Raw genomic sequence first — 26,967 nt, 5'->3', positions numbered from 1 at the left:
GGTACAGTAACACACTCGACATTTTCTTGGCGTATATATTTTTCTCACTGCAAGTACTTGATTACAGCTGGTTTAATAGATAAAACATCTGCCTGTGACATCATCGAACTAACTCAGGCACCAAATGGCTTCATGCAACGATGCAAAGAAGGCCCAACTACAGATTCACCTTTAGTCTACAAAAATCAGTAGTGGAGATGCATACTGGCGGGTCCGAAGAGCCATTTGTTACATTTGGTCTACACAAGACAAACCATGCAAGCATGCATGCATGCATGCAGACGTATAGAAACAATTATCAGCATGCAGCAACAGCAAGAACAACACCTAGTACTTCTATAACGAGCTATTTTTAGTCCCGTTGCAGACGAGTCCGCAGACAATCAGCTGTGACATCCAAACGCTATTCTCTGCGCACAACATCTTGCCTCTCTGCTTTTACACCTTCCTTGTCTTCTTTGTCGTCACTATCGTTCACGTTTTTCGACTGGCCGTCGTACCCGTCAGCTGGATCACCGTCTTTCTCTAGCTCAGCTTCTTCCTCTATTTGTTTTTGCAGCAGCTGTTGTTGCTCGTCTCCTTCCTCTCCGTCACCTGGTTGGAACAACCACGGCATCGTCACGCCCACAGCCATGTCAAAATCTTCTCTAGAAATGACGCCATCACCTACAGGGTAAAAGGTGCAACAATGAGTCGATAAACAGATCGTAAAACTAGATGAACTCTTACATCCGGCCATTTTCTTCATTATCATGCCAAAACTATTTACTGTCATGGTTCCATTGTGTATTTTGTTTACTTGATCGCTGAATTCTATCCCGTCGATCTCTCCATTTTTGTTTGTATCGTACAAGTCAAAATTTCCTGGCAGTTGATCATCGAACACTTGCCGGTGGCGACTTTGCTCTTGCAGACAGTAGCGATTTCTTGCAGCCATATTCCTCAGTTCTTCTGCGTTTAAATATTTATCTCCTGTGTACACACACTGCATTGTAAACTACGTTTATTGTAGTATAGTTAATTTAATTATTAAGGTAGTCATTATTGGCAAATATAAACCGACCGTTCTTATCTGCATCTTCAAAAGCTCTTCTAGATGTATCGTTATTTTCATCGAGTGTCAAAGCTACAACAAACTCGCGATAGCTGACTTGGTCGTCTTCATCACAGTCGAATTCACTCAATTTCGTTGGTACGCATTCAATGATGCCATCATCTGGCACACTCCGCTTGGGAAGTCGAAGAAATGGTGTATGGCAGCGGTATTCCGCATAGCATATGGGTACAGATTGTTGTATATGGCAGACATACACCAATATCAGATCAAAGTCACAGCCATCTGCATTGTAGAAGCATGAAGCCGCAACGAGAAGAAGAGTATGCAGAGCAAGCGATTTTCTAGCCATAGCAATGAAATATCAGTGTCGTATACACAGAACAACTTACCGTCCAGTGAACTGAGCTGTGCAGCCGATGCCTAGAGCTTTTATAGAATCGCAGGGACACGCAATTTCCTGGTAGCTAAATTATAAAGATGGACGCAAATACATTTTGGTGGTGGAGCTATAAGGTTTAAGTTATGCGTGGCGTACATGCAAATATAGTGCATCTATAAATGAATTCAAAAAAAATGTACAAACATTTCTCGGCCCTTTAAATTTATATATAGACAAAAATACTTGCATAAACCGATGGTTTCCAGATTGACGGCTTGCTACAAGACAATGTTTCTGGCCTATGCAAATCCACATAAAAGCAGTTAGTATGAATCCATTGTATTTTCCAGAGATCTAATAGTACAGAGGCCTAAGTGAGCGGATTACTTTGATCTTTCATGTTTATCTATAGGCTGCACATAGTTTGATAACATAATTGCTAGTTCCAACATTTTTTGCCAAAGGATGTTTATGTTCTAAGTCTTCGTTATTGACAACGTGTAGTTCTAGCATACAGTTGAGTCTTGACATTTCGTTTTGATAATTAAACAATATCTCTTATCACTTGTTGAATAAACCGACAGATCTTGATTATTGCGTATGAAAGTTATTTAATTTTACTTATAATTTAATAAGTATAAATGTGTACGAAATGTGTTTGTCGAATATGAATATTCATATTATTAGTGTCATCGTTATAGAAAAAGAAAATATCAACTGTTTGAATTTTAAAATGTCTAATTATAGTTACCTTAATGAAGTAGCTTTAAATGTTATAATAATAATTGTTAAAAGAAATGAAAAAATGTACAAATTTGGCATTATCATTTTGTAGAAATATAATATAGTCAAAGCCAGATAATATTATCTGTCGCTTATTTCTATATACATATACTGTTTAGTACATGTTATTACAGTATGGCGACCTTGTTCTACATTTTGCACGCAACTAGAAACTTGACATGCTCTATATAAATGAGACCAAGCGGCTTACAATTGGTTGAGTTTAAAAATTGGCTATCACTTCCATATTGTTACAGCTAGCTTCAACTGACAGTTTAGAAGTCACAAATGTATTGATCGAAAAACGCAAGGTTGTTTGCCTTCTACTGCATGTAATCAGCATGCACACACTTGAGCTTGTAGCGGCTGTGAAATGTATGAGAAGACGCGTGTAATCGACGTACTATATATAGAAATATAATTCTTTGACTAAATTAAAATTTAGTTATCCAGCTTTGCAAGGTCAACGTCTACTTTCTTCCCAGATTAAACTTGGTTCTGCCACTAAATAGATGCTTGTGACATATTAGCTGTATCTATACTTGGCTTTGCAACCACTAGGTTGCCGAAACCCACTTCTTCTGATTCCATGCTCAATTGCAATTATTTGAGATTTCTACAAAAGAGATGAGGACTAAACCGCCATACACACGCAAGGTGTCAGCTGCAGAATTTCGTTGACTCAATGCGGTTTGGAATACAAAAGCCACTAGCAGAAAGTTGTCTCTAAGTGTGAAACAAAGAAGTACGACTGGAAAAAGCGACAGTATACCGCATAGGGTCTAATTGCACACCATGTCCTGTCTCGGCATGGCATGTCACTTAGCACTTAATTCATGTTGCAATCTGAACATCTGACGGTACCATTTGTTTGACCTATGTTTAGAAACGGCGACGGCGTCTAGACGTATTTAAAGGAGAAAGACGGCATTCCTGCGAGGCTTGGTCATAATCAAAACAAGAAAACTCCCTGGCTTTCTCGTGAACGTCGAACTGAGTCATCGCACGCAATTCTTCTTCCCAGACTAAAATTTTTCTTTGCAGTGTCATGCATTTCTTCTGATGTTGTCTTGTTGCCGCTTTACCGTCAATTAAACGGTAAAAGCTGCGGTGAAAGTAAATGGTGGTTTACAGAGGCATAACCTTGGCAAATTGCTGATGAAAAGCATGTGGTATTTTACAGCTCCTCATATACATGTCTGTTTTCGGTCCAAATTTGACAAAGCTGGTAAGCAAACGTTTTGGCAAAAGGAAGCGCAAATAAAGCGCATGAGATCGTGTCGTTCTCATTCCTCCGGTTGCAACGGTGAGCTAAAGATGTGGGAGAGGCTGGCGAGACGACCGGATGAAATGAAACCGACAGGATCTTGTATTGATATGACGCACTAGTTGCGCTTCCTTTTGCCAGGAAACAAGACGTGCATGACGAGCTCCAGAACAGTACAGTTTTCCCATCAGTAATTATCTAAGATCACTTGACCACTAAATAGCAGGTAAATGCGTGAACCACCAACACGACAACATCAACGGAACTGTATCAAACTTTCTTCACGATACAAAAGTCGAAAGGAGGAGTGGTTATTCATGTAAGAGTATATATAGCTCTATGTAGCTCAGAAGCACTTCGATGCAACCACCGTCGCCTCACTGTACGTGTTCTCCCTGCTATTTGACACTGAATCCAAAAATAGGTAAGAACCATTATTGAAAATGTAGTCGTACGTCAACGCAGTCTACTCAAAATATTCTTTTGCCAAAACAGAGAGATGCTTTGACTACGGAAAGTACATTAATATTTATATGTGACCATTACGAGAAAAGAAGACGTTTCATACGATAATAGAAGAATGAATGAAGAAACCTTTTGATACCGAAAAAACAGTTTAGCCTGGGAAGAAGACTGCGTGCGATGACTCAGCCTGATATTGTCAGGAGAACCATGCAGGGAGGTTTCTCGTTTCCATTAGCCGACCACGCCTTGGACGAATGTTGTCTTGCTCTGTCAAATACGTATACATGCTGTCGCTGTTTGTACACATAGGCCAACAAAATTGTACCGTCCTATGTTCATATTTATAGCTATAGATTACAGCACAAATGTACAAATTAACTAAGTGGCATCTCATGTCAAAAAATAAGACATGATGTGCAATTAGATCCTACTCGGTAAGCTGTCGCTCTTGCTAGTCTTATGCTTCTCTGCTTCATGCCAAACAGCATCGCAAGTTACTCGGAATTTCCCAGCTGACACCTTGTGCGTGCATAAACTTTGGTAGTCCTCATCTCTTTGGCACTGCAGAATTCTCAAATTATTGCCATTGAGCATGGAATCAGAAGAAGTGCGTTTCGGCAACCTATAGTTGCTAACCTAAGCTGCCGAAACTATTAACCCTAACCCTAACCCTAACGCCAGTTCTATATAAAACTCCCAAGTTGCAGCGCTTTAAGTGCTGTACAGCCTTTTCAATCAATGTGTATACATTTTGTGCGGCATGGACAGCCACTTCATGTGTATAAGGGCAGAGTGTACAAAGAAACAACACTCTTTCATATATCAGTAGTCTGTCTATAGTATACATAGCACAATTTGTGTACTATATTACTATTGATAGGTATACGTATCACGCACGCAACTGTTTGCCCATAAATACATTGACATTATATTAAACCAAATTCATACACTACTATAAAATGTTATCTCATGAGGTGACCCCAAAGAAATTGTCCAATACTAATGAATACGACAGTAGCTAAGTGTATGTGTGTCGCAATCACACAAAAAGCCTATAACCACGCACTTACCCACAAAGACACAGACTCAGACACACACACACACACACACACACACACACACACACACACACACACACACACACACAAACACACACACACACACACACACACACACACACACACACGTACACACACGCCCCAGAAAATTACAAATGGCAAATGGATAAAAAGCTGCTGTTGGACGGTCATGCTCCTACCCAAATGTCTCCAGGGTTCCTGCGCTATATGCAGGAGATATGGGCCTTACTAAGCAGTCTCCTTGAGCATGACCAGGAGCACCAATTGCAACGTCAATGGTGGTGTGGGCACCCGAAGTCGCACATTGACTCCATACTGTGGCTGATAGACTTTATCGCAGTTGGGGACCTTTGCCACCCAGTCAAAGACCGGTACTCGTTTAAACTCCCGAGTCGCGTGAGTGTCTTGCCCATGGAAATTATGCCATAGCTCGCTATAATCGTGATTTGAACTTTCAACCAAGTAGAGTCACGTAAGTACTCATCACTCATTAGTATGACTCTCTAACCAACTGAGCTATAGCACACACACACACACGTACGCAAGCGCGCACGCACGCACGTACACACAAACACACGCACACACACACAGACACACACACACAGACACACACACACAGACACACACACACACACACACACACACACACACACACACACACACACACACACACACACACACACACACACACACAAGCTCACGCCAAGAACGTAGCGTACGTGGCATGGGCAAGACCTTGCTATAGTACCTCATCATTTTTGCGCGTGGTCATAAAATTTGTGGTCTATAGTAAATAAGTATAATGCTTAAAAATGAGTTCTATTTAAATATCAAAATACTAATGCTTCACGTGTGAGTCATATGTCCATGAAATATGAATTTCAATCTAATGAATTTGCGTTATTCATTTAATTAATTGATCAAACATACTAGTGACTCTTAACTAAAACAACTGTATTTAATATGTCTTCGTCAGTATTAATTCTTCTAGCGGACGAGCAACCATCATTCTTAATTAAATACGGAACCTCAAAACAACGTGACAAATTATTTTGTTAACATTCTTACTCTTAGGGATCGTTTGAAACAAGTTGCTTCTCTGCCTGTTATCCCGGTATCAGTTGCCTAAAATCTTAGCTTCTTCAAACTTATAGATACTATGGGACAAGAAAGACTCAATGGACGTGCAATTCAACGATGTAACTGATGTTGACTAGTTATGAAGCAAATTTGGTTACGTTTTCTTAACAAACAACCTCTGAGAATGTCTATCTTGAACCTACTCGAAAAATTAATGTATGTTTCGTGTTCTTCATGAGTACACATATAATGTATACCGTGATACTATGTTTTAGATATGAAATTCACCTGGTAATTATACTGTGGTATTCACCAACTTTTAGTGAAACCTCGATCGCTAAATATTCCAAGCAATTTGGTTTGCACCACCGTTTTTTCCAGTCTGGAGCCACAGATCATAAAACCAATAAGAAGTGGGCGTTTCCCATAGCATCGTAAAATCCAGCCCCCATTTTTAAAGGTCACGTTACGGTACTGCGCGCGCACATCCACACGCAGACACAATTACATATGCACACACACATACGAAACATTTACTGAACATTTTAATTAAACTTGATTGCTACATTACCCTTACTACAGCGATTGATTGGCAGAGAAAAGTTGAAAATTAAGAAATTACATATCATTTGATCGAACCGACTCTTTTGTGCTTTGGGTTCAAGAGCGAGTCATTTCAGATCATGTACTGCGTGACAGGAAATTTTTGGTGTTATGCAGTGGCACTGGAAGATGTTCACGATCTCTGGGGAGCTGTACCGTGAATGTCATCATGAGTGCAAAAACAACCTCGCTTGCCAGATTTGAAAAAGTCAGTAGCACAGAAATTCAATTCCTACAGTGAGCGAGGGGACTGAAGTGCCCCAGCCTCCCAATTCCTACGCCGGTGCTATAAATTTTCCATTTGAATCAAGTGACCTAGCCATTAATTAATATTTGCCTTTGAAATTGCTACGCAATCGGAGCGCTTCAGCAGCAGATTTCAATTTCAAATGTATGGCGTTTTAACCTGGTGGAATCTGCGAATAGCCAAAATAGCATGAATAAGTCACAAGTAACCTGCACGTATTCAATTTACTGAGGTCATGTTTCAATATTGCCTATTTCTCACAACCACATGCAATTAAATGAGGTATGATATTAGAATACAATACTAATGCTATACAAAGCTGAAACCAATGCAATATACATACTTGCACTGCACAAATGACATACTTCTTAAATGTCAAATGCTACAAGATCTCAGCGGTCAGAGAGTGCTGTCGTTAATAAGCACATTTAATGTGACAGACTTGGCAAATGATAGCACTTTAATTTGTTGCCTTAATATTACAACTCCATACAGCATGCTTCTGTTTGCACGTAGACACGAGAATTATTAGAAAGACTATAGCCTCTTGGCCATGATTACTACAACTATATCATCTGGAAGATCTCTACTTTATTGGAAAAACCAGTTTCAATGAATCGGAATCACTAGACCACTGCCATCTCTACCACATAAAAATATAGGTCACACATCTGTGTTAAATGGTGAACAACATGTTAGATTCGACACTGTTTCTTCTAGTGGAGTTTAGACAGCATGCAATAAATTCTCGAAATGGCAATCCATTCTCAGGTGATAATCTGATATAAGTCAAACTTATCTTTGGGCTGCTAGTAGTGTTGTATAACACATATGGTATAACTAGATCTTAGTTAGTCTCGCGTAGCCAAACACCTCCCCTTCTTGATATCTACCGGCGGGAAAGGGTTTGGTGAAATTGCACGCAAGTAGTGGTGCCAGCCGCCACCGACTTCCGGGTGGCAGATAATTACATTAACGTAAACGTGTAATCAACCCCACGCAAGTTGATTGTTAGTTACACAATGGATCCGGACTGTTGTGCTTTGTGCTTTGAGTCTCTATTCATCAAACGCAAAACAAAGAAAAAGAAACGGCTCTCGCAATGCTCAAGCAATGTAGACATCTTGGCAAGTGTAAGCCAGTCGGACATTCTTGTGTGGACCAGCTGATTAGATAGAAGCAGCTGGATCGAGCCTGTTTGTGATATATTGCCGAACGTAGCTTGCTTCGTTTCCTAGGCTAGATCACCAAATTCAAGGATTGCGGGAAGAGATCGAGGCGATGGCACGGCAGGTCGAAATAATTAATTATGCAGAGGCTAGCGCGCAGTTTGCGTGAATTCGTAGTTAACTAAACGCCCTATACCAAGAACAATACCATACTATCGTAAAGTCTGTCCATTGATTGTTGTAAGCCTTTCAACAAGTGATTTCTCGTCGACAACAGAGAGAAGAATGTTTCCAGTAATTATCACCTGTCAGCTTAACCTTCATCTAATTACTAGTTGAAAAGACGTGGGCGTATGCCTGGCACCACTGTTTGTGTGCAATTTCACCAAACCCTTCCCCGCCGGTAGATATCAAAAGGGCAGGAGTTTGGCTACGCGAGACTAGATCTTAGTGTTGTATAACACATATGATATTAATCTTAGTGTTAATAATTTGCAAATACAGTAGTATTATACATGATGCAGCGATTAAAGTAATTGAAGTCTTGAATTGCCGTAAATTACTGTATTTACTTGCATTTACAGTGGCGTAACTAGCGTTGGTTTCTTGTCGCGAGGAAACCAGCGGCATCCGTAGTTGGCGCGCTCTTTTAGTCAAACTTCTGAAGTTATCCATGCCTTGAGCAATTGGATTGCTAAATGATCTTTCTGTCTCACATGTACAATTGCACCATTTGTACGAATTGTTTCCACATGACCATTAGCCCAGTAAATAATAATTGTGAGTTTGATGGCTCAATTAGTGCTATGGGCAGCTAGGATAAGTCAGCTAGCATTGCGATCCACGATGAGTCAGGAGAGGTTCTCTGATCTAGCACTTCTTCAAGTTTATTATTCAACCTCTGTTGACCGCAAAAATCATCCAGAGATTTACGAGGAGTCACCCACGAAACATTGTTAGTTAACTGATGTTTGTAATGTTGTATAGTTGTAGCTAAGTCAGCTGGTGTTTTTTTAGTGATATTTACAAACAGAATTTGTACACAAGGATAACTGTAAAATTACTATCATAAACATGTTTTACAACTCAGTTGCTGTACGTCATTTTGGCAGTAGGCGTATACGTATTGTCAGGTATGCTCTATCATTATTACGCGAGGCCCGGATATCAGGTGTAAGGGTATAGTAGCCGTCCGACGTGCGACCGTGCGACCGTATTTTGTTTGTGTAGTCATGCATATCTAGCTATCTAGAGTTATACTGTAGTTTTTCCCGGTTGATGTCTATGTGTTTCTACGAAATTTTTGATTTTCAGTTTAGCTGGAAACCACCTTTGTATCACACTACTAGTTACGCCACTGCATTGCATTATTTACCACATCTTCTTCGGTATACACATCCGGGAGGTTACGGTTAATCCGGGCTTACAGAAATTGCTAAAATGGCGCCGTCCATGGGACGATACTGCGTTGCGTATTTATGCTGTTTTACCAGGCATCGTGTCAACCTTCTTGTTAGCATTAATAGTTTTGTCATTGATAGTTTGTGGTAGGCTTATTTTGAGGTGTCTAATGGTGCATAAGAAAACCATTTGCTAGTGTGCATGTTCTATGTGTAAGTGTAGCACCGTCCAGACGCAACCAGGGGCGGCGGAGCGAGTTGAAAGTTGAGGGGGCTGAATTTTAGGAGCAAGGCCCCGCCCACTTATATTTAGGTCACACCCACTCTGAGATATTGCAAATCATTGGTCCTGCAATATACATGCCTCAAGTTTAGGTATTGTAACTCCGTCCGATACACCTCATCTGCTAGTGAAATCTGTATGTCTGCACATTGTGGTCCTTTAATTAATATTGTAACAATAACTAAGCTATAAGTCCCAGTTTCAAAATTGATATCGGACATTAACTTCAAAAGGAACCAAAGTGTTTTCTTCTACTATCGTCAAGCTGGACAAAACTCTTAGCAACATCTGACAAGTTTACGTTGTCTGCGATCTCTTTATACATATGTACCAGCCAAGGGCGTCACATGGGTCCCAAAAGTGGGGGGGCGCAAATTTGAAGCTGAGATATGTGACGTAATTCATGGCGTCATATATATTAAATTCTTTTTAATATCAACATTACAAAAAGTTTACTAACTATTGTAGAGGAAGACGTCTGTCACAAAGAGCACCAAATTGTGAAACAAGATCATCAATATTACTCTCCAGTTCCTTAGCAATGTCGCATTCGAAGCACATCAGAGCAAGGGACCGGAGGCGCTCGTCAGCCATCCTAGTTCGCAGCCATGATTTTAGTCGCCTTAGAGCAGAAAACGACCGCTCTGCAGTTGAAGATGTAGCAGGAATGCAGAGAAACAACTTGAACAGTTTGAAGACTTGGGGAAACAATTCTGTGCAACGGAGAGAAACAAACTGACGAGCAAGAGCACCTATGTTGCCGGTCTCCACAACGTCTTTAGAAAAGTGCAGTTTAGAATAATTGTAAAATACTCTTATTTCAGACGTGAACTGAGTGTTGTCAAAGTCACCTGTGTAAAAGTGTAATATCTCACTCACAAGCGACTGATCTGGCGCCGATAACGAGACTGACTCGGACAACAACTTCTCAATTCCACAGAACACACGGTAATCTTTGCTACAAAAGCGTCGAGTTAGGTCTGATACCATGATATCCAATAATTCATAATATGCTTGTCGATAACGTTCTTTTGGTGACAGTGGCTGATATTGGGTCGTGCTTCGTTCGTCAATTCGGTGAGAAGGTCGACGAGCTCGAAGGAGAGCTGGTGGAGTCAGGTTTTTTGCTTTACTCTCTTTCTCCGATGACTGCCAGAAATTCTCAAAACTTTCATTTGTTCTGAAACTTTGTAGAGTAGCAATGACGCTATCAGCTGATCTTTTTGCTGCCTGAAGATCTACGTTCTCTCCCTGCAGGTACTGGGATAGATGAGAGATTAATCCTAGTAGAGTGTCTAGAACGGACACATAGAAGAGAAAATTGAATGAAGATACAACAGTCAGTAAACAGTGAGCTTCACTTCCGATCGCAGCATCGTCAGAGAGTTCGTCCAGAGCAATCAGAATTGATGCAAACTGTTGCCTAACAGTATGGACTGCTGCGTGCCTGGAACCCCACCTAGTATGACATGGTCGTTGGAGTACTGCTTGCGGGCCCTTTCCTTCGTTCTGTCTTCGTTGCACATCTTGAAACTTTTCATGTCTCTTGGCTGATCCTTCAAGTAAATTATAGAGACTGGAAACAGCACCTAGAACGTTTCGCACATCTGTAACGTTCTCGCAGCTGTTTTGAAGACTGAGGTTCAATCTGTGGGCATGGCAATGCACATATCCAGCTTTCTTCTCGACCTCCTGAAGCCTGGTAGCTAAACCTGAGTGCTTCCCGCACATGCTTGACGCTCCATCATAACACTGTGCCCGTACCATAGACATTGATAGGCCCGTCTCAAGCAAAACTTGCGTCAGTTGCTGAAATAGACTTTCTCCGTCAGTACCTTTTAAAGGCCAAAATCCAAGAAACCTCTTCTCTACATTCAGGCTGTCTGTTACAAACCTTACATTGACAGAGATTTGTTCTACCCTTGATATGTCTTGTGACTCGTCACATATTAGTCCAAAGAAGCCGCAGTGTTTGACAGCTGTCGTAATTCTCTTCTGAATGTTAGATGCAATGAGTTTCAACATGTCGTTTTGGCTTTTGGGGCTTACGTAGTGAAAGTTTCCTTCCAAATGGCGTTTTAAGTCAGGGCAGTACCGTGACAGATATTCAAGAAATTCCAGCAGATTTCCTCTGTTGTGAGAATCTTTAGATTCATCGTGGCCTCTCAATGGGATGTTTTGTCTTCCCATTAAAAAAATTACTTCAAAAATTTTACGTAAATTGCGTCTGTTCAGCTCTACTTGTGTCTGGTAGGCTGTACTCAACTGTTGCATAACACTTCCTCTGGTTGCATCCTGCTGTTGGCTATTCTTCCACACTCCAACATTTGAAATATGACTCAAAGATTCCTCGTGACGCCTCATGTCAGCTACTGCTGACTTCCACTTCCTGAAACCTCTACTCACGAACGCTTGGTCTGGACAACCTTGTTTATCCAGGTTATGCTTTACTGTCAGCCGACAAGGAAAGCAGAACGCGGAATCCGCTGCAGGGCTGTACTCAAGCCAGCAAAATTGTGTGTACCAGTGTGGTTGAAAGGACCTATTACAAGTGCCAGATTTCGTCTGAGGAAATTTCCCATGCGGCAGTTCTTTTGCACAAGGTTGATACGGGCCATTGGTCACAGAACAAGCAGTTGGACCTCGGCAAGGATCAAACGCATGACACACAGAATCTTTCGGGCCAGATTCACTAGCAGTAGTACTAGTAGAGACAGTCACAGTCACGATAGAACTAGCTGTATCGTCGAACCTTGACGTACAAAAAGATGACAAAGACTTGGAGTGAGACGACTCTGGCTGCAGGGAAGTTCTTGATCTAAAAAATTGGCGTGTTACTTTTCCATTTCAACAATCCGCGATACGTTGTTAGTGGACCTTAGAAAGGTGGTAAGGAGTTTCTGTCCTTTCCGCTTTGTGTTCTTGTCGCTGCTGAGGCTGACAGAGCTGCTGCTGTGACAGCTGTCTCCCGCTGACATTTTCCGTATCCGGGTGCTTTAGCCTCGATTTCCAGGCAGTCCTTCATAGCAGTACTACATCTATGCTGAATCAGCTAATTTAGCTAAAGACAAGCTACACTTCTGTTTAATTAACGTTGAAAATAGAATTGACTCAAAATATAGCAAGCCACGCCCTAAAAAAGTGGGGGGGCTAGCGCCCTCTCTAGCCCCTAAGACGTGACGCCCTTGTACCAGCAAACAGTTATTTAGCCTCTTCTGAGTTATGGTGCTCCTTAAGTACGTTTTTACTCGTCTCAAAGCTGAGAAGGTTCTCTCCGATGTGGCAGACGATATCGGAACAGTCAAGAACAGACGAACAAGTTTATGAACTTCAGATAACAATATCTTCAATCCTTGGTTTGCATTAAGTGCTTGACATATTGTTCTGATGCTTGTTATTTCCTTCACTTGCGGCAATTCTTGGTGAATGGCATCATACATAAGCTTAAGCTGAGAATCAAGACTTTCTATGTCCAAATCCTCTTTGTAACAAGAGCAACAAAATTTTTTCCATGCGTCTTCATATGCCCTACTGTTTGCAGCTTTCAGCAAGAGAGACTCAATGGTCAAAAGCGGCTCCATCACCTCTTTCTGATCAAACCTGTCTTTCAGGTCGTTAATAAGAATATCGCACGCTTCGAAGTACCGTTGGCGAAAGAAAACCTTAGGTGTGTCATGGACGTGAGGTGAGCTTCCATCATCTACTCTACGAGGTTGTCGTCTTGGCCTAGAAAGGCAGGGACCTTCCAGATCCAGGTCTGTGGCCAGTTTTATAGCAGAAGCGTAAAATTTTTCATACTCAACATCTGTCCTGTGCCTGTTATAGTACTGAGCTGCAACGTTTACAGACGTCATTGCTTCTTGGATAGATGTATCTACTGCCTGAAGTGCTTTAGATACCTCTTCCGCTGCACTAAAAAGGAGGTGGCCAAGCTTCAAACCAAATAGGGTTTGGAATTTCCTTAGTGCGCTGAAAATTCCGTACGCTTTTAGCCCATAATCGTCTTTGGTTGTTAGTGCTATTTCTTCCATTGTCTCTAGGAGTATATGATAATTGACAATAACAGCATTAATGGCCGCTGTACGCACTGTCCACCGAGTTGGACAAAGGGGCTTGATCCCTATGAGTCGTTTAGGTCCAGTACTAGCCTCATCCGCATTACTTTCCACCGTCAAGTTTTGCTGCAGGTTTTGTGAAAATAGTTCTTGTCGTTTCGGGGAAAACTTAATGAGTTTAGCGATTTCTCTGACCAGATCGAGGGTGTTCTTGAGAATCTCGCTTTTGCGCCCTGCATCTTGCAGACAAAGGTTGAGGCAGTGTGCAAGACAGTGGACCTGCACAGCTGCCGGTGCCTCGCTTCGAATCCTGACAGCAACTCCAGTTCTTCTTCCCATATTTGCCGCTGCCCCATCATATGCCTGACCTCTGCAGTTGGACAATGGTAGAATACATCTTCGGAGTACGTCTTTGATGGCAAGAGCTATTGTTTCTGATGTGGTATTAGGTAAATTGTACAGACCTATGGGATCCTCGCTGACGACATAATTTCCGTCAACAGACCTAATGCACACACTCAGTTGTTCTTTGGTAGACACATCAGACGCTCCATCAGCAATAATTGCGTACCAGGAAGGATGTTGCTGATTTATTTTGGATAAAATATTTTTTGTGATCTCCCGGCCTATTAGCGTTATGAGTTCATTCACCACGTCATGCGACATATATTTTCCCTCTCGAAGAAACAGTTGAAGGTTAGGACAGCCTGACTTCCACACACCAAGTAGCTGGGATAGATTGCCTTCCGTCTCTTTATGGCCTCTGATGCTTAGACCTTGTCTCAAAAGAAATTTTAAGGCTAACAGTTGTTTCAAGAAGCCTTCTCGTCTCTGCCTCTGCAGACTTGTTAGATGAATAGCACATTTCTCAGAGATGTTTGGTTTGTCCACATTTACCCACTTTTCCATCGCCAAGCAATGAGCGTCAGAACGCTCGTGTTTGGAAAACTTTTCGAGGGCTTTTTTCCAGTTGCAAAATCCGTCAATAGTAAACGCAGTCTCTGCCCTTTTTGCAAAAGTCTGGAACAACGCAGTGTTATGGCCGTATCTGCAGCATCCACAGAAGACTGTTTTGTTTGTGATACACACTGAAATCCAAGGAAACTTTTCATACCACGAAGGCATAAATTTTCGCTTGTATTGGTCTAGCAAAGTTAATGTCTGCTTATCTGTAGGTTGGAATGCCTTCTTGTAGTCTAGACAGCACCTTGCGTCACACTCTGCTCGAGAGGTAACCAACCTGGTTGGTTCTCGTAAATGGACGTCACCATCACTGTCTGGCTCAGTTTGTTCAATCATACCTGAACATCGGTTCCCTGAATCAGGCAACAGAGCCACTTGTTCTGTCGTGTCTGCATTTCCGAATTCCATGGCTTCGCGATCTGATTCGGAGTCTGCTGCAGCTACTTGTTCTGCTGTTCTCTTAGACTTTCCTCCTTGTCCCCACGCCTCACCAAGGGTACTTTGTCTCTTCATCTAGCCCTGTCTCGTGCACGACGTGTCAGCGTAGGCGGATATTCTGTGAGTCACGTGGCCAAGTTGCCTTGGAGCCCCGGCCTGCATTGAAGCGCGTAATATATGTAGCGGTCTATTCTTTAACGAAAGGGTAAACATTACAGAAAGCAGAAATTCTACAGCATAAAGTTCTATACTGCACTCTCTCGTGTAATATAATCCAAGCAGGCACTGGTATATAGGACACACTCGAACGATCAACTGATCAAGCCTTACGCAAGTGCTACGTACACCAAGTAGTGAACTTGAACTAAGCTCTATATAAGTAGACGATACACCGTACTACACAATACACGTACTACACGGTACACGATCAATACTAAGCTAGTCTAGCAAATTCACAAGTTATATAGGCGCTACCTAATGACGTCAACTAACGTACGCTAAGTAACTAGTGCGCTACACCATTGCTACATTCCTCCCTCTTTATTCTAAAACACGTCCTCGTGAGTCAAAGTCAAGGTAACAGTAATCAACACAACGCTACGGTAAGTGTAACTCATATTCTTCTTGGTTCATCCAGCCAGGTGGTCGCCGATTTCGAAGAGGACGAACCGGATGTGCCATCTGTAGCTCTGTCTCCGGCTGCTCGACTTCATTGTCAACCTCTGGTGTACTTGCGTCGGACAGCTCAACAATCTCGTGACGGATTCCCAGTTCTCCCATCGCACGCTCATGGTCATTACGATCAGGCAATGGAAAACGTCGTTTAGTTGTCTGCTTGTTCTGTTGTTGAGTTGACATCAACTCTGGATCTTGCAAGTCCATGGGTCGTCGGTAGTGGTGTCTTAATCTGTTCAGATGGACTCGTTGCTGTCGACCTCCTTGTGTGTGAACAATAGAGACATTATTATCACTGTGGAGCTTCAGGATCTTGAACGGACCAGTATAGGGTTTTGACAACTTTGGTGATAGACCCACCGGACTGTACAGCCACACATAGTCTCCTTCTCTGAACTTTGTTGTCTCTTTATTCCTTTGGTTAAAGACTTTTGCTTGCCTGTGCTGTGCTCTTGTTGTTTCTTCATTTACTATTTCTCGTGCTATTTGTAGTTTAGCTTTCAGATCTTTGCCAAATTGTGTTGTAGATTGCTCCTCTGGTAATGCTTTATCAAGCTCTACATCAATCGGAAGTCGTGCTCTCCTTCCAAACAGTAACTCGTGTGGACTTTCTCCAGTGGATGCATGTTTCGAGGTTCTGTATCCCATGAGTACTAAAGGTAGCCACTCGTTCCACTCGGTCTGGTTCCCTTCAACATACTTTGACAATGCCTCGATGAGCGTTTTGTTCATCCGCTCCACTAGTCCATCACATTGAGGATGATAAGAGGTGGTTCTAGTCTTCTTCATCCCTAATAGCTTGCAGACTTCTTGCATCACCCTTCCTTCAAAATTTACTCCTCTGTCACTGTGGATGATTGCGGGCACTCCATAACGACAAATAACTTCTTGGACGAGAACCTTTGCCACTGATTCTGCTCGTTGGTCAGGAAGCGGGAATGCCTCCACCCATTTGGTGTAGTAGCCGGCCATGACTAGGATATATTTATCCCCTTGTTACTTGTTGGTAGTGGCCCAACAAAATCCATGGCCAACATTTCCATTGGACCTCCAATAGGAATCGATTGCAAGTCAGCTTGTATTGGATTCTTGGGCTGCTTCTTCCTGGCACACTGTTGACACGTGTGAATATAGGTCTGGATGTCCTTAGTGTATCCTGGCCACCAGCAAATCTCCGAGACCTTGTCTATTGTCTTGTCGACGCCAAAGTGTCCACCTTGGTCTTGCAGACTATGTAACACCTTGGGAATCAAGCATCTTGGGACCACCAGTCTTGGACGTCGTCACCTCCTTGAGTTGGAGCCTGTGGTCGATACCGGTACAAAATACCATTTTCTATTGTGAGCTGGTGCCACACTTTGTGAAAAGCACACAACTGCTGACTAGTACGCCAAGGTCCTCGTACGGGTGGATGATCAGGGAAATACTGGAGTACTTGGGAAATGACTGGGTCGTTCTCTTGCATCTCAGCCAATTCGGATCTTGTCCACGTGGGGCATAGTCCAACAGCATTGGCTGACTCAACCACGGGTGTCGAGATGTCTTCGAATCGATCATCGAGCGTGGTTCCTTCTTGGACTTCTTCCTTCTGTGCAATTGGTGTGTGGCGAGACAATGCATCTGCATTTGTATTCTGTCGACCTGGTCTATGTTGGATGGACCAGTCAAACTCACTCAGGTACAATAACCATCTTGCTAAACGTCCTCGTGGTTCCTTGATGGTCTTGAGCCACGTTAACGGACAGTGGTCTGTGATCAACACAAATGATCTTCCAAATAAATGTGGCCTGAAGTGTCCCACTGCCCACACCAAAGCAAGGGCTTCTTTCTCTATAGTAGAGTAGTTAAGCTCTGCTTTGTGCAGTACCCTACTGGCATACGCAACTACATACTCCTTCCCCTCATACTTCTGAGAAAGTATTGCACCAAGACCATGGTTACTTGCGTCCGTCGTCAGGGTGAATTGAACATCGAACTTGGGGAACGCAAGAATGGGAGCAGTAGTCAGCTTTGTTTTCAACTCATTAAAGGCTGCCTCACAGTCTTCACCCCAGTAAAATTGAGTCGCACGTCGCTCTAGGTTAAACAGAGGGTTTGCAATTGTCGAAAAACCCCGTACAAACCGTCTGTAGTAGCCTACTAACCCCCAAAAGCTGCGCACCTCAGTCGCATTTGTAGGCCTTGGATAATCACGAACTGCTTGCATCTTGCTTTTCTCTGCTTCTAACCCTCTTCGAGACACGATGTGTCCTAGGTACTGGACACTTGACCTCGCAAAGCAGCATTTCTTAGGCTTCAGCTTGAGGCCTGCATTGCGTAGACGATCAAAAACTCCTGAGAGCTTAGTGATATGTTCCTTGAATGTTTCTGAGAAAACAATTATGTCATCTAGGTAAACCAAGCAATGTTCCCACTGTAGTCCAGCTAGCACATATTCCATTAGCCGTTGGAAGGTTGCAGGGGCATTGCACAACCCAAACGGCATTACTGTAAATTCGAAATGGCCCTGTGGTGTCGAAAAAGCTGTTTTCGGTCTGTCACTCGGGTCAACCTCAACCTGCCAATAGCCGCTGGCCAAATCTAATGTTGAGAAGTATTGAGCTCCTCCCGGGGAATCTAGTGTCTCATCCACTCGAGGTAGTGGATAGGCATCCTTGATGGTGATACCGTTTAAGGCCCGGTAATCAACACAAAATCGATAACTGCCATCCTTCTTTCGCACTAAAATAACAGGAGAGGACCAAGGACTAGCTGATGGTGTGATAATCCCATTTTGCAACATGCCTTGAACTTGTTGCTGCACCAATGGCTTTAGTGATTGGGGCAACCGATATTGTCGTTGCTTGACAGGATTATGTTGTTGGGTTGGTATGGCATGTTGAACGATGTTGGATCTCCCCACACTCCGTCTCCTTGAGAGAATAGTTCTCTGTTATCTAACACAAGCTCGTCCAGTAGGCCTCTCTCGCCTGGGGCCAAACGAGTTGCTGACCAATCAAACTGCTTGAGGAATTCGAAGTCGTCCTTCTCATGTGAGGTCGGGTTAATAGTACAGCAAGAATCTGTCTGAATACACTGATCAACAGGTACAAGAGTGCCCAATACCGTCCCCTTGTTGAGACACCTTGAACCTTGCATAAACAGTAGCTGCACTGGGCTTCTTGTACTTGATTCAGGAACCAATACTCTGGCAATCAAAGCACCTGTACTGTCCATTAGCGTTTGGTTTGGTTCCAGCATTTGAGTAGTCGTAGTTGAACACTGCTGCCCATCACTATTGATTATTGTTGCCATGGTAACCACACATTCCATTCCTGGTGTCTGTACTTGTATCTCCGAAACCAAACTACACTTCTGTACATCTTCATTCCGTTCTTCTGGTACATCTCTCTTGAGTTGCAGAGACCCTCCTATCCAATCCAGACGTCCTCGTTTCAGATCTACTATCATTCCATGATGGAGTAGAAGTCAGATCCTAATATGGGCCCTGTATCTGTGGTCACAACCATAAAACGATGCGGAGCTACCCAATGGTCTAAACCGACCAGCAAATCGACCTCCCCCAGTACCTGCAACCTGGTTCCGTTGACCGCCTGTAAATCTACATTAACCGAACACGGAAGTAGCGGTTTTCCAACCACCATTGATATAGGGACCAACGATACAGACGCGCCAGTATCAATAAGGCACGGACTCTCTATTCCATTCACAGTACCGCAAACCACTAACGATTTAGCCATGCCATTCACCTGGTAAAACCTCCCTTGACTGTTTCGGTTAGATGTCTGTCCTGTTGTGGGCAGGTGGTTACCGCGGCGATCGATGTCTCTTGATGATGCCATAGATCGTTGGTCACGTCGGTCACGTCTCTGGTCACAATCACGAGCCATGTGGCCTTGTCTACCACAGATAAAACATCCTCCTCCGCGTGGCTGTGTGGACCTCAACAATGGACAATCGCGTTGCAGATGTCCTGGCCGATTGCACTTGTAACACAATCGCTCACCACTTCCGGGTTTGGTAGCCGGACGTCGTCCAACTGGGTATGCATATTGAGTAGGTTGCCCTTGAGACGTTGATTGTTGTTGCTGTAACTCCAATTGTTCCAGTCTCTTCTCTAGCTTCGTAATGTACTCGTCTTTTGTTGACTTCCACGGAGGTGGCGGACATCTCCCATCGACGGCATGGACTACCGCCTGTAATCCTCCGGTTGTCTTACGCCGATCACTCAACAGCATCAACTCTTTCGCCCTTGTAATTGTGGCTTCCAGCGTGGTTTCTGCGTGGAGTTCTAATTCATGACGAACGAATTCAGGCATGCCTTCTATAAATCTGTCGGTTAGCTGCTGTTGCCGAATAGCGGCAGACAGTTCCGGGTACGCCTTGTCAATCAGTCGCTCCAGCTCTCCTGCGTAGACTTCCATAGGCTCACCAGCTTTCCAGTTGCGGTCTTTGAATTGACGCGTAGACAGTCGCCGCCGTTCTGCCGTTGGTGGTGAGAACACTCCCTTGAGAGCTGTGCACAAGTGTGCATACGTATCTTTTTGCTCTGCGGTAAGACGATCGTAAACCACCCAAGCACGTCCTTTCAGATATGTCGGTAAGATCTTTTGTTTAGTCCCACCGTCTTCTGTATTCCAGCCATTAGCATCCGCGCACAAGTCAAACTTCTTCAGCCATTGTTCGATATCACCGTCGCTAAACGAATCGGGAAGAGAAACTATCCGGCTTCCAAGAGAACGCGGATTGTGCGGTTGCTGGTGTTCTTGTTCCTGTCCTTGCTGCGCCATTAGTTACCGTACCACAATTCAAAGCACCAGTATACCACAACTGTGGGCAACGATACCGCAATTCAAAGCATGGGTACCGCAATTCAAAATATAGGTACCGCAATTTAAATCAACGGTACACACTGTAATGCGATAGTATACACGTACAAGCAAAGACACTTTCTTACTATCACTTCGGCAAATGCTCCTATCGTTGTCAGTTCCGTACTCGATCACTTCGGCAAATGCTTCTGTATCGCTGATAGATCCGAACTCCTGACACCAAATGTAGCACCGTCCAGACGCAACGTTCTATAAAATACGTTGTACTCCTGTCTAGACGTATCCGTGCTATACTGCACTCTCTCGTGTAATATAATCCAAGCAGGCACTGGTATATAGGACACACTCGAACGATCAACTGATCAAGCCTTACGCAAGTGCTACGTACACCAAGTAGTGAACTTGAACTAAGCTCTATATAAGTAGACGATACACCGTACTACACAATACACGTACTACACGGTACACGATCAATACTAAGCTAGTCTAGCAAATTCACAAGTTATATAGGCGCTACCTAATGACGTCAACTAACGTACGCTAAGTAACTAGTGCGCTGCACCATTGCTACATAAGCACTAGAGTCTCTGGATTCCAACCGTTGTTTATCTAACAACGCTTTTGTCTTTTGAAGATCTGAATTGTTTTGAGTGCAAACAGCGATTCGTGTGGTTGAAGTAGATCATTGATACACCACGGGTGACGATTTTTCAGCAGCTCTAGTTTTGTCACCCGCCCAGCGTGCTAGTCTCGCGTAGCCAGACCCTATTCGCCGCGACGGAAAGTCTCATACCATTTTTGGCGTCCTGTTATCATTGTCAACGTAGTCAACACCAATCATGCCAATGTTAGGGTTAGCAGTGCTGTTGTTGCAATCTTGAGTCCAAACAAACCAAATCTTGTAATTATTAATATCAATTGGCTTAGGCGTCCTAGTGAAAGGAACACATTTACTGCTACTCACTACTTCTATGACTACGGTAGGCAACTTTCTTACGACTAGTGTCTTACACTCAGTTCTGTTTTCTTATAGTTTAGTGAGGGACGGGATAGCATGCTGCGATGTCTCCTATCAGGTTTTGCAGTACCTCTGATCTTGTTCGTCCGTACCTCTCTCGCCACATGAATTCTTCAAGATATGACGATAGCATGTGCCGATGGCATCCTTTCATGCTCTTGAGCCACGATTTGACTCTGTTCCAATATGACTCAATGTGATTCGTATGGACCTGGATCACGAAAGTGTATGCTGTGGTTGACGGTGAGGTGGCCTGCAATGTTGGGAACTGTGTTAAGTGTATGATACGCTCGCCATTCGTCGGATGTATCACGGTGTTTGGTGTGTGTGTGAAGTGTCCACTATCCCAAAAACCCAGACTGGTTGACGTGGTGGGTGTCCACGATAGTGTTACAGAGACAAATGCAATGTTAGTAGACTATTGGTTTTTATTACGTATATTTCTGTCTATATTACCTTCGGTTTGTGTGAAAAACAGGATTCATCTATCTGGCAGACTTGGCGATGAATTCCCACAGCTCCTCCTAATTGAATTGGTGTTTGCAGAAGTCTCCAAGTGCAAATATCTTGGAAATATTGAAATATTTGCATTCCTGTTTGAGGACACAGTTTCACTCTTTGGCAGGTCTCCATCATTTGGTCATCATACGCCCAGTATAGCATGGACAGAAGGTACTTTAGCAGTGGAATATTAGACTTGGACAAAAATAATCCATGCATGTTTCACTGATCTACAATACAACCCTTAATGATGTACGTGCTATGCTAGAAACTAAATTAGTGCATGGAATCCTCTTAACTTTGTTGCCTTGCAGGCCATTCTTGGACACTTTCATATGAAGCCGTCTCCGCCATGAGAATATTTATTGATGTTCATTGGTGTTCCACAAACGCAGTCTTCGTGACTGATACAAGATGGTGTCGCTGCATGAACTGCAGTACTTTACTATTTGCATCATCTCTATGGCCGACGTCTTGAATGGCATGGAAGTCCATTGATATTCCGCTCAACTCTCTACGGACTGCTCCGGACTCTTCCTCAGAAATTGAAATTTTGTGTCTGATACTTGCGTTTAGATTCGAGGTTTGCGGACCTGAATGGGAGACCTATTAGTACGCTATTGTACGCTACTTTCGATCCTTTTCCCACACTTTATAGTTGCGGACCTGAACGGGAGATATGACATGTTTTTCTTTTTGGATCTATTTCCAGTTGTTCACATATTAGCAGCTTTCAAATTTCCCGTATTTGTATTTGGCGCGTTTTCACCTGACCATTGATATTAAAATTATGCCATGACAGTAGTGGTTTAAAGGTTTACTTATCGTGTGCACTGCATTGGCTTAAGTGTTATAATATTATTGTTAGACGGCTGGCGACATTATCATACGGTTATAGGTACGTATATAGAGTCTCAGACATACTTCCAAATCCGGACGCGGCGAAATAGGGTCTGGCTACGCGAGACTACGCACGCTAGGCGAGTGACAAGACTGCTATAGAGCTGCTGAAGAATCAACACCCCTACAGGGCAAGGGTGACGATTTTATCAATGATCCGTTGAGGTGTTGGTATTCCTACTAGTTTTTAGCCCAGATCGGACAGACCTCTCAAATTTTCTTCGCTCCAAATCGTGAGACTGTCTTTGGAAAATGACCACGCCCATAAAATGTGTCCAAAGTAGGCGTGGCTTATTCTGCGTCAGCAGAGTTTGTGCAAAACAGCCGGAACACAGCTTACGTGTTGGCCTCGCTTTACGATTTTGTGCGCTGTCTTTGTCAAATGGTAGACCCCGGATACACCATGCAAGCTGAGCCGTATGTAGAATCTAGTTCAAAGAATCTGCTTGCCGGGGCTAACCGTAACGGGTCTCCGCAAAGCGACTGTGTCGGAGCGTCTCACGGTAGGGAGGACTGGCAATCGTGAGAAATCGTGAGATCGTGAAACATGCTCGTAAATCGTGAGTCTCACGACGAAATCGTGAGAGTTGAGAGGCCTGGTCGGAGTTTTTGGGCGAGATCCCACAACGATCTTCATTCTAAGATCTTGATAGGAATAATTGGCAATTAATTGACAATTTCGGTGAATTTCCTGACACGATCTTGAATGTTGTTGCTGGGCTGGGATCTTGTAAGAAAATTATTTGAATGTACGCGTGCGCCAATTAATATATGTAGTGCACATCAAATTTCAATTTTATAGATTCTATTGACGTACTTTTATAAACTCAACTCAATAACTGCATAACTCAATAATAACTCAACTCATGTACTGTTCAATACATGCACTTAAGTCTATATGTCTCAATACCCTTTCTTAATTGCAGTCGTCATCACTGGAGCAATAATTAGTTGATTTTCTTGGTAATTTGACCTTAAGCTTCTTTTTTCTGTGTATCTACACTTTCGATTCAGACTCTGATTTATGGCTTGTTTGGATTTGTTGAGAAACTTGCTTTCGTACTTCTTTTCGATGCATTCTAAATATCAAACAGAAACAGTGGTCAATATTCATATACATATATCATATGGACAATAAAATGGTGTAGTGCCAATGTTTACACATCAGCTGCATGGTCCTCTACAAATAGTAGTGTTTCTAGCTTATGTTTACACATTAGCTGCATCAGGCCCCAGGATTGAAAAGTAGCGTGGCACTTGAGGGAGTGGTTTATTTGAGCGGGCAGGCCTCAAATATGTTGACCCTTGAAATTACTAGTAGTTCTGATGTAATCATTTATAATCTACTGTAAATGGACATAAATCAGCACATAATGTCATTGTAACATTGAGACTATTAACTATCATACGTTTATTCATGTTATGATAGTCTGATATGCCTTGCTTGAGATTTGACCAACTATGTACTGCTCTGGCAAAGTCAAACTCTTTCAGGTGGTCCCTCAATGGATATTCTCATGCAATGCTTGAGTGGTTTGTTGGTCATTTCACGACGTTAGCGGCTCTTGACTCTTCGCATTGTGCATAAAGCTGTCACAGTCGGCAGTGTGAATCGTCAGAGTGAGACAAACCTCTGCTAACTTAGAAAAGTTGGGAAAGGAGCAATGAAGTGTTGTGCTCATGGCCAACAGCTGCAATACCTCTAACATTGAGTGTGAATGACAGTGCATGTGCAGGTAGCATCGCAGTTCATTCCATTCAGGCTTGAGATCGCTTTCATTGATGACTCCGTTTTGTCCTCCATACTGCTCTTGGAGCTGGTCCACTAGGATGTCTCCATGTTTCTGCGACACTGCTTCCAGTGACATGGGCAATCTACTAGGATCAAAGACTGAAAACTAGCAAAGATAGCAGTATCAGGTAAGCGCTCCTAGATGTGACTACAGAGTGCGTCGATAAACGGAGAAAGATTTGTTCGTAAAACTGTTGCTTCATAGCTGGGGTCACACTAATGTTGCTCTGTGACAATGATTCTTCGAGGTAAGCGTAGAGCTTGTCCAGCTGGAAACTTCGATTTGTCCGGAGCATTTTAAGAGAACGAATGGTAGAAGAGACCAACTTATGAAGTTGTCAAAGGTCAATCCTAGTAGATTGCAGAACACAGCTTAGCCGAGTAATAGCTGGAAGAACATCGCACATCATATAAGGTGGCATGAAATTATATTGCCTCACAACCTTGCTGAGACCATGAGCAAGGGCATCTCCTCTCTCTTCCGCTTCTCGGCCTAAGCTGACAAGTACTGCTGGCAGTACCTTCAGTGTGCGGCAGGCACTTCCGTGAGACAACCATCTTGTATCACAAGCCTTTTTAGCTTAAGTGAGGGGGATTCTGGAAGCTCTTGGATTACTTTCTGGCCCGACATGCGGACAGGGCTGTTCAGGTAGAAGTAAAAGAGCTGTGACAGGCGTGGCTTGAATTTCTTGTCAATGAAAGACACATCCTTTCCTGCTTGTGCTGCTACCACTGCTAGTCGATGGCACACACAGTGGATACTTATCAACATTGGTTGCCGTCGCTTTAGCCTTGTATTACTCCATTTTACATATAGTAGGATAGAAGCATGTGTATACACATGTACTTGTATGCATGCATGCAGACACATCTATTACCTCTTTGACACAAATAACACGTACTCCAGATACGGGTCTTTCTTGTTGGAGAAAGAACTCCTTTTGCACTAAAGCCTACTTTATTAAAAAGACCCGAAGCCGGCTCTTCCTTTGTGTAGACTTCATTTAATAGCTTCCGCGCATATTTCTGTGGAGGAGATGCGGAGCAAAGTAAATCCGTCAAAACAATGTCTTTGTACTTCACCTGCAGAGCAATATATTGCATTCATTTCTGCATTAATTTATGACATGAGCAACTCACAGGAGATCCTTCTGTTTCTTTTTTGTGTCCACTGTGTGAAACCTAAAATACAATAACTAATGGTTGATCTCTAGACGTATTTGGTGTTGGAAACGTCTAGCTATTTTCATTCATTGACTAGAAGCCCCGGGGCCTTGGGGAGTTACAATCTTTGGTTGTTTGATAAGAATTTCTGGAGTGCGTTCAGTGCAGGGGCAGGGGCGTACCTGGGGCATTTTATGGGTCGGTCTCTAGTGGACCTCCATGTCAGTCAACAGTCTCTATTCTAGTGAATCTATTTATTAGTTACCAGGTCTATTAGACAGGCCCGGCCGAAAGAAACATCTGGTGGTCCGGCAAACAATCTATTGAAATTCTCCCATTAGTTTCAAAATTAGCTTTAATTTTTTTTACATATTTTGCAATCTATTTGAATAAGCCAAAAACTCCCAATCTATGCTCATTACCGGTTACAAAGTCATTGCAGCACTTGTTTAGTCTTTATGCACATGCAACGTCATAATATTATTGAGCCTTTCTTGCTTCATTGTTGAACGAAGGTAGGTCTTTACTATCTTCAGTGCACAAAACGACCTTTCGCTTGTTGCGTTTGTTGTTGGCATAACCAGAAGTCTTAGTACTGTCTCGACTTCAGACAGCAGTTTACGGCCTTCTCCGAGATTGAGAACAAAGGACTTGACATCGGAAATTGTAAACTGCTTCTCCTGCTCTCTTGCAAACGAGTTTGAATGATCTCAAGTTGGTGAGCTAAAAGATCTTGATCAAAGTCATCTCTATAAGCAACTATCACCTTACGGAAATCTGACTCAAATTCATTTCCGGAGACAGCATTCAACAACAA

The 26,967-nt window shown here is 42.9% G+C and overlaps 5 protein-coding genes across 5 annotated transcripts; all 5 read right to left on the bottom strand.

Annotated features, from left to right (window-relative positions):
- Positions 1-271: 271 nt before the first annotated feature.
- On the bottom strand, positions 272-1,406 carry LOC134187125 (uncharacterized). Its single transcript, XM_062655244.1, has 3 exons — positions 1,064-1,406; positions 730-972; positions 272-666 (listed from the first exon to the last, which is right to left on the bottom strand). The coding sequence occupies exons 1-3, from the start codon at positions 1,404-1,406 to the stop codon at positions 404-406; spliced, it is 849 nt and encodes a 282-aa protein (XP_062511228.1). The 3' UTR covers positions 272-403.
- Positions 1,407-10,166: 8,760 nt separating this feature from the next.
- LOC134186862 (zinc finger MYM-type protein 1-like) lies at positions 10,167-11,603 on the bottom strand. Its single transcript, XM_062654933.1, has one exon. It carries the CDS (start codon positions 11,583-11,585, stop codon positions 10,272-10,274), a length of 1,314 nt encoding a protein of 437 aa, XP_062510917.1. The 5' UTR covers positions 11,586-11,603; the 3' UTR covers positions 10,167-10,271.
- Positions 11,604-11,650: 47 nt separating this feature from the next.
- LOC134187124 (zinc finger MYM-type protein 1-like) lies at positions 11,651-12,987 on the bottom strand. Its single transcript, XM_062655242.1, has 3 exons — positions 12,690-12,987; positions 11,733-12,630; positions 11,651-11,680 (listed from the first exon to the last, which is right to left on the bottom strand). The coding sequence occupies exons 1-3, from the start codon at positions 12,788-12,790 to the stop codon at positions 11,651-11,653; spliced, it is 1,029 nt and encodes a 342-aa protein (XP_062511226.1). The 5' UTR covers positions 12,791-12,987.
- On the bottom strand, positions 12,982-15,343 carry LOC134187123 (zinc finger MYM-type protein 1-like). Its single transcript, XM_062655241.1, has 2 exons — positions 13,061-15,343; positions 12,982-12,996 (listed from the first exon to the last, which is right to left on the bottom strand). Exons 1-2 carry the CDS (start codon positions 15,341-15,343, stop codon positions 12,982-12,984), a joined length of 2,298 nt encoding a protein of 765 aa, XP_062511225.1.
- A 4,046-nt stretch (positions 15,344-19,389) lies between these two features.
- On the bottom strand, positions 19,390-20,733 carry LOC134187122 (uncharacterized). The gene has a single exon (XM_062655240.1). The coding sequence runs from the start codon at positions 20,731-20,733 to the stop codon at positions 19,390-19,392; it is 1,344 nt and encodes a 447-aa protein (XP_062511224.1).
- Positions 20,734-26,967: the final 6,234 nt, after the last annotated feature.

This window comes from Corticium candelabrum, chromosome 11 (genome assembly GCF_963422355.1).
Source record: "Corticium candelabrum chromosome 11, ooCorCand1.1, whole genome shotgun sequence".
Taxonomy (NCBI): Eukaryota; Metazoa; Porifera; class Homoscleromorpha; order Homosclerophorida; family Plakinidae; genus Corticium; species Corticium candelabrum.
The sequence above is the reverse complement of the archived record's forward strand: the minus strand, read 5'-3'. Positions and strand labels throughout refer to the sequence as shown.

What these genes read in the sequence shown, in the direction of transcription:
- LOC134187125 (XM_062655244.1), bottom strand. Translation starts at nt 1,406, where the DNA reads ATGGCTAGAAAATCGCTTGCTCTGCATACTCTTCTTCTCGTTGCGGCT. An exon ending in TGAAGATGCAGATAAGAACG is followed by an intron (nt 973 to 1,063) that starts GTCGGTTTATAT and finishes GTGTGTACACAG; the next exon opens with GAGATAAATATTTAAACGCA. An exon ending in AATGAAGAAAATGGCCGGAT is followed by an intron (nt 667 to 729) that starts GTAAGAGTTCAT and finishes TTTACCCTGTAG; the next exon opens with GTGATGGCGTCATTTCTAGA.
- LOC134186862 (XM_062654933.1), bottom strand. Translation starts at nt 11,585, where the DNA reads ATGTCTATGGTACGGGCACAGTGTTATGATGGAGCGTCAAGCATGTGC.
- LOC134187124 (XM_062655242.1), bottom strand. Translation starts at nt 12,790, where the DNA reads ATGTCAGCGGGAGACAGCTGTCACAGCAGCAGCTCTGTCAGCCTCAGC. An exon ending in CTCCTTACCACCTTTCTAAG is followed by an intron (nt 12,631 to 12,689) that starts GTCCACTAACAA and finishes CCAATTTTTTAG; the next exon opens with ATCAAGAACTTCCCTGCAGC. An exon ending in AGTCACAAGACATATCAAGG is followed by an intron (nt 11,681 to 11,732) that starts GTAGAACAAATC and finishes GCCTGAATGTAG; the next exon opens with AGAAGAGGTTTCTTGGATTT.
- LOC134187123 (XM_062655241.1), bottom strand. Translation starts at nt 15,343, where the DNA reads ATGAAGAGACAAAGTACCCTTGGTGAGGCGTGGGGACAAGGAGGAAAG.
- LOC134187122 (XM_062655240.1), bottom strand. Translation starts at nt 20,733, where the DNA reads ATGGCGCAGCAAGGACAGGAACAAGAACACCAGCAACCGCACAATCCG.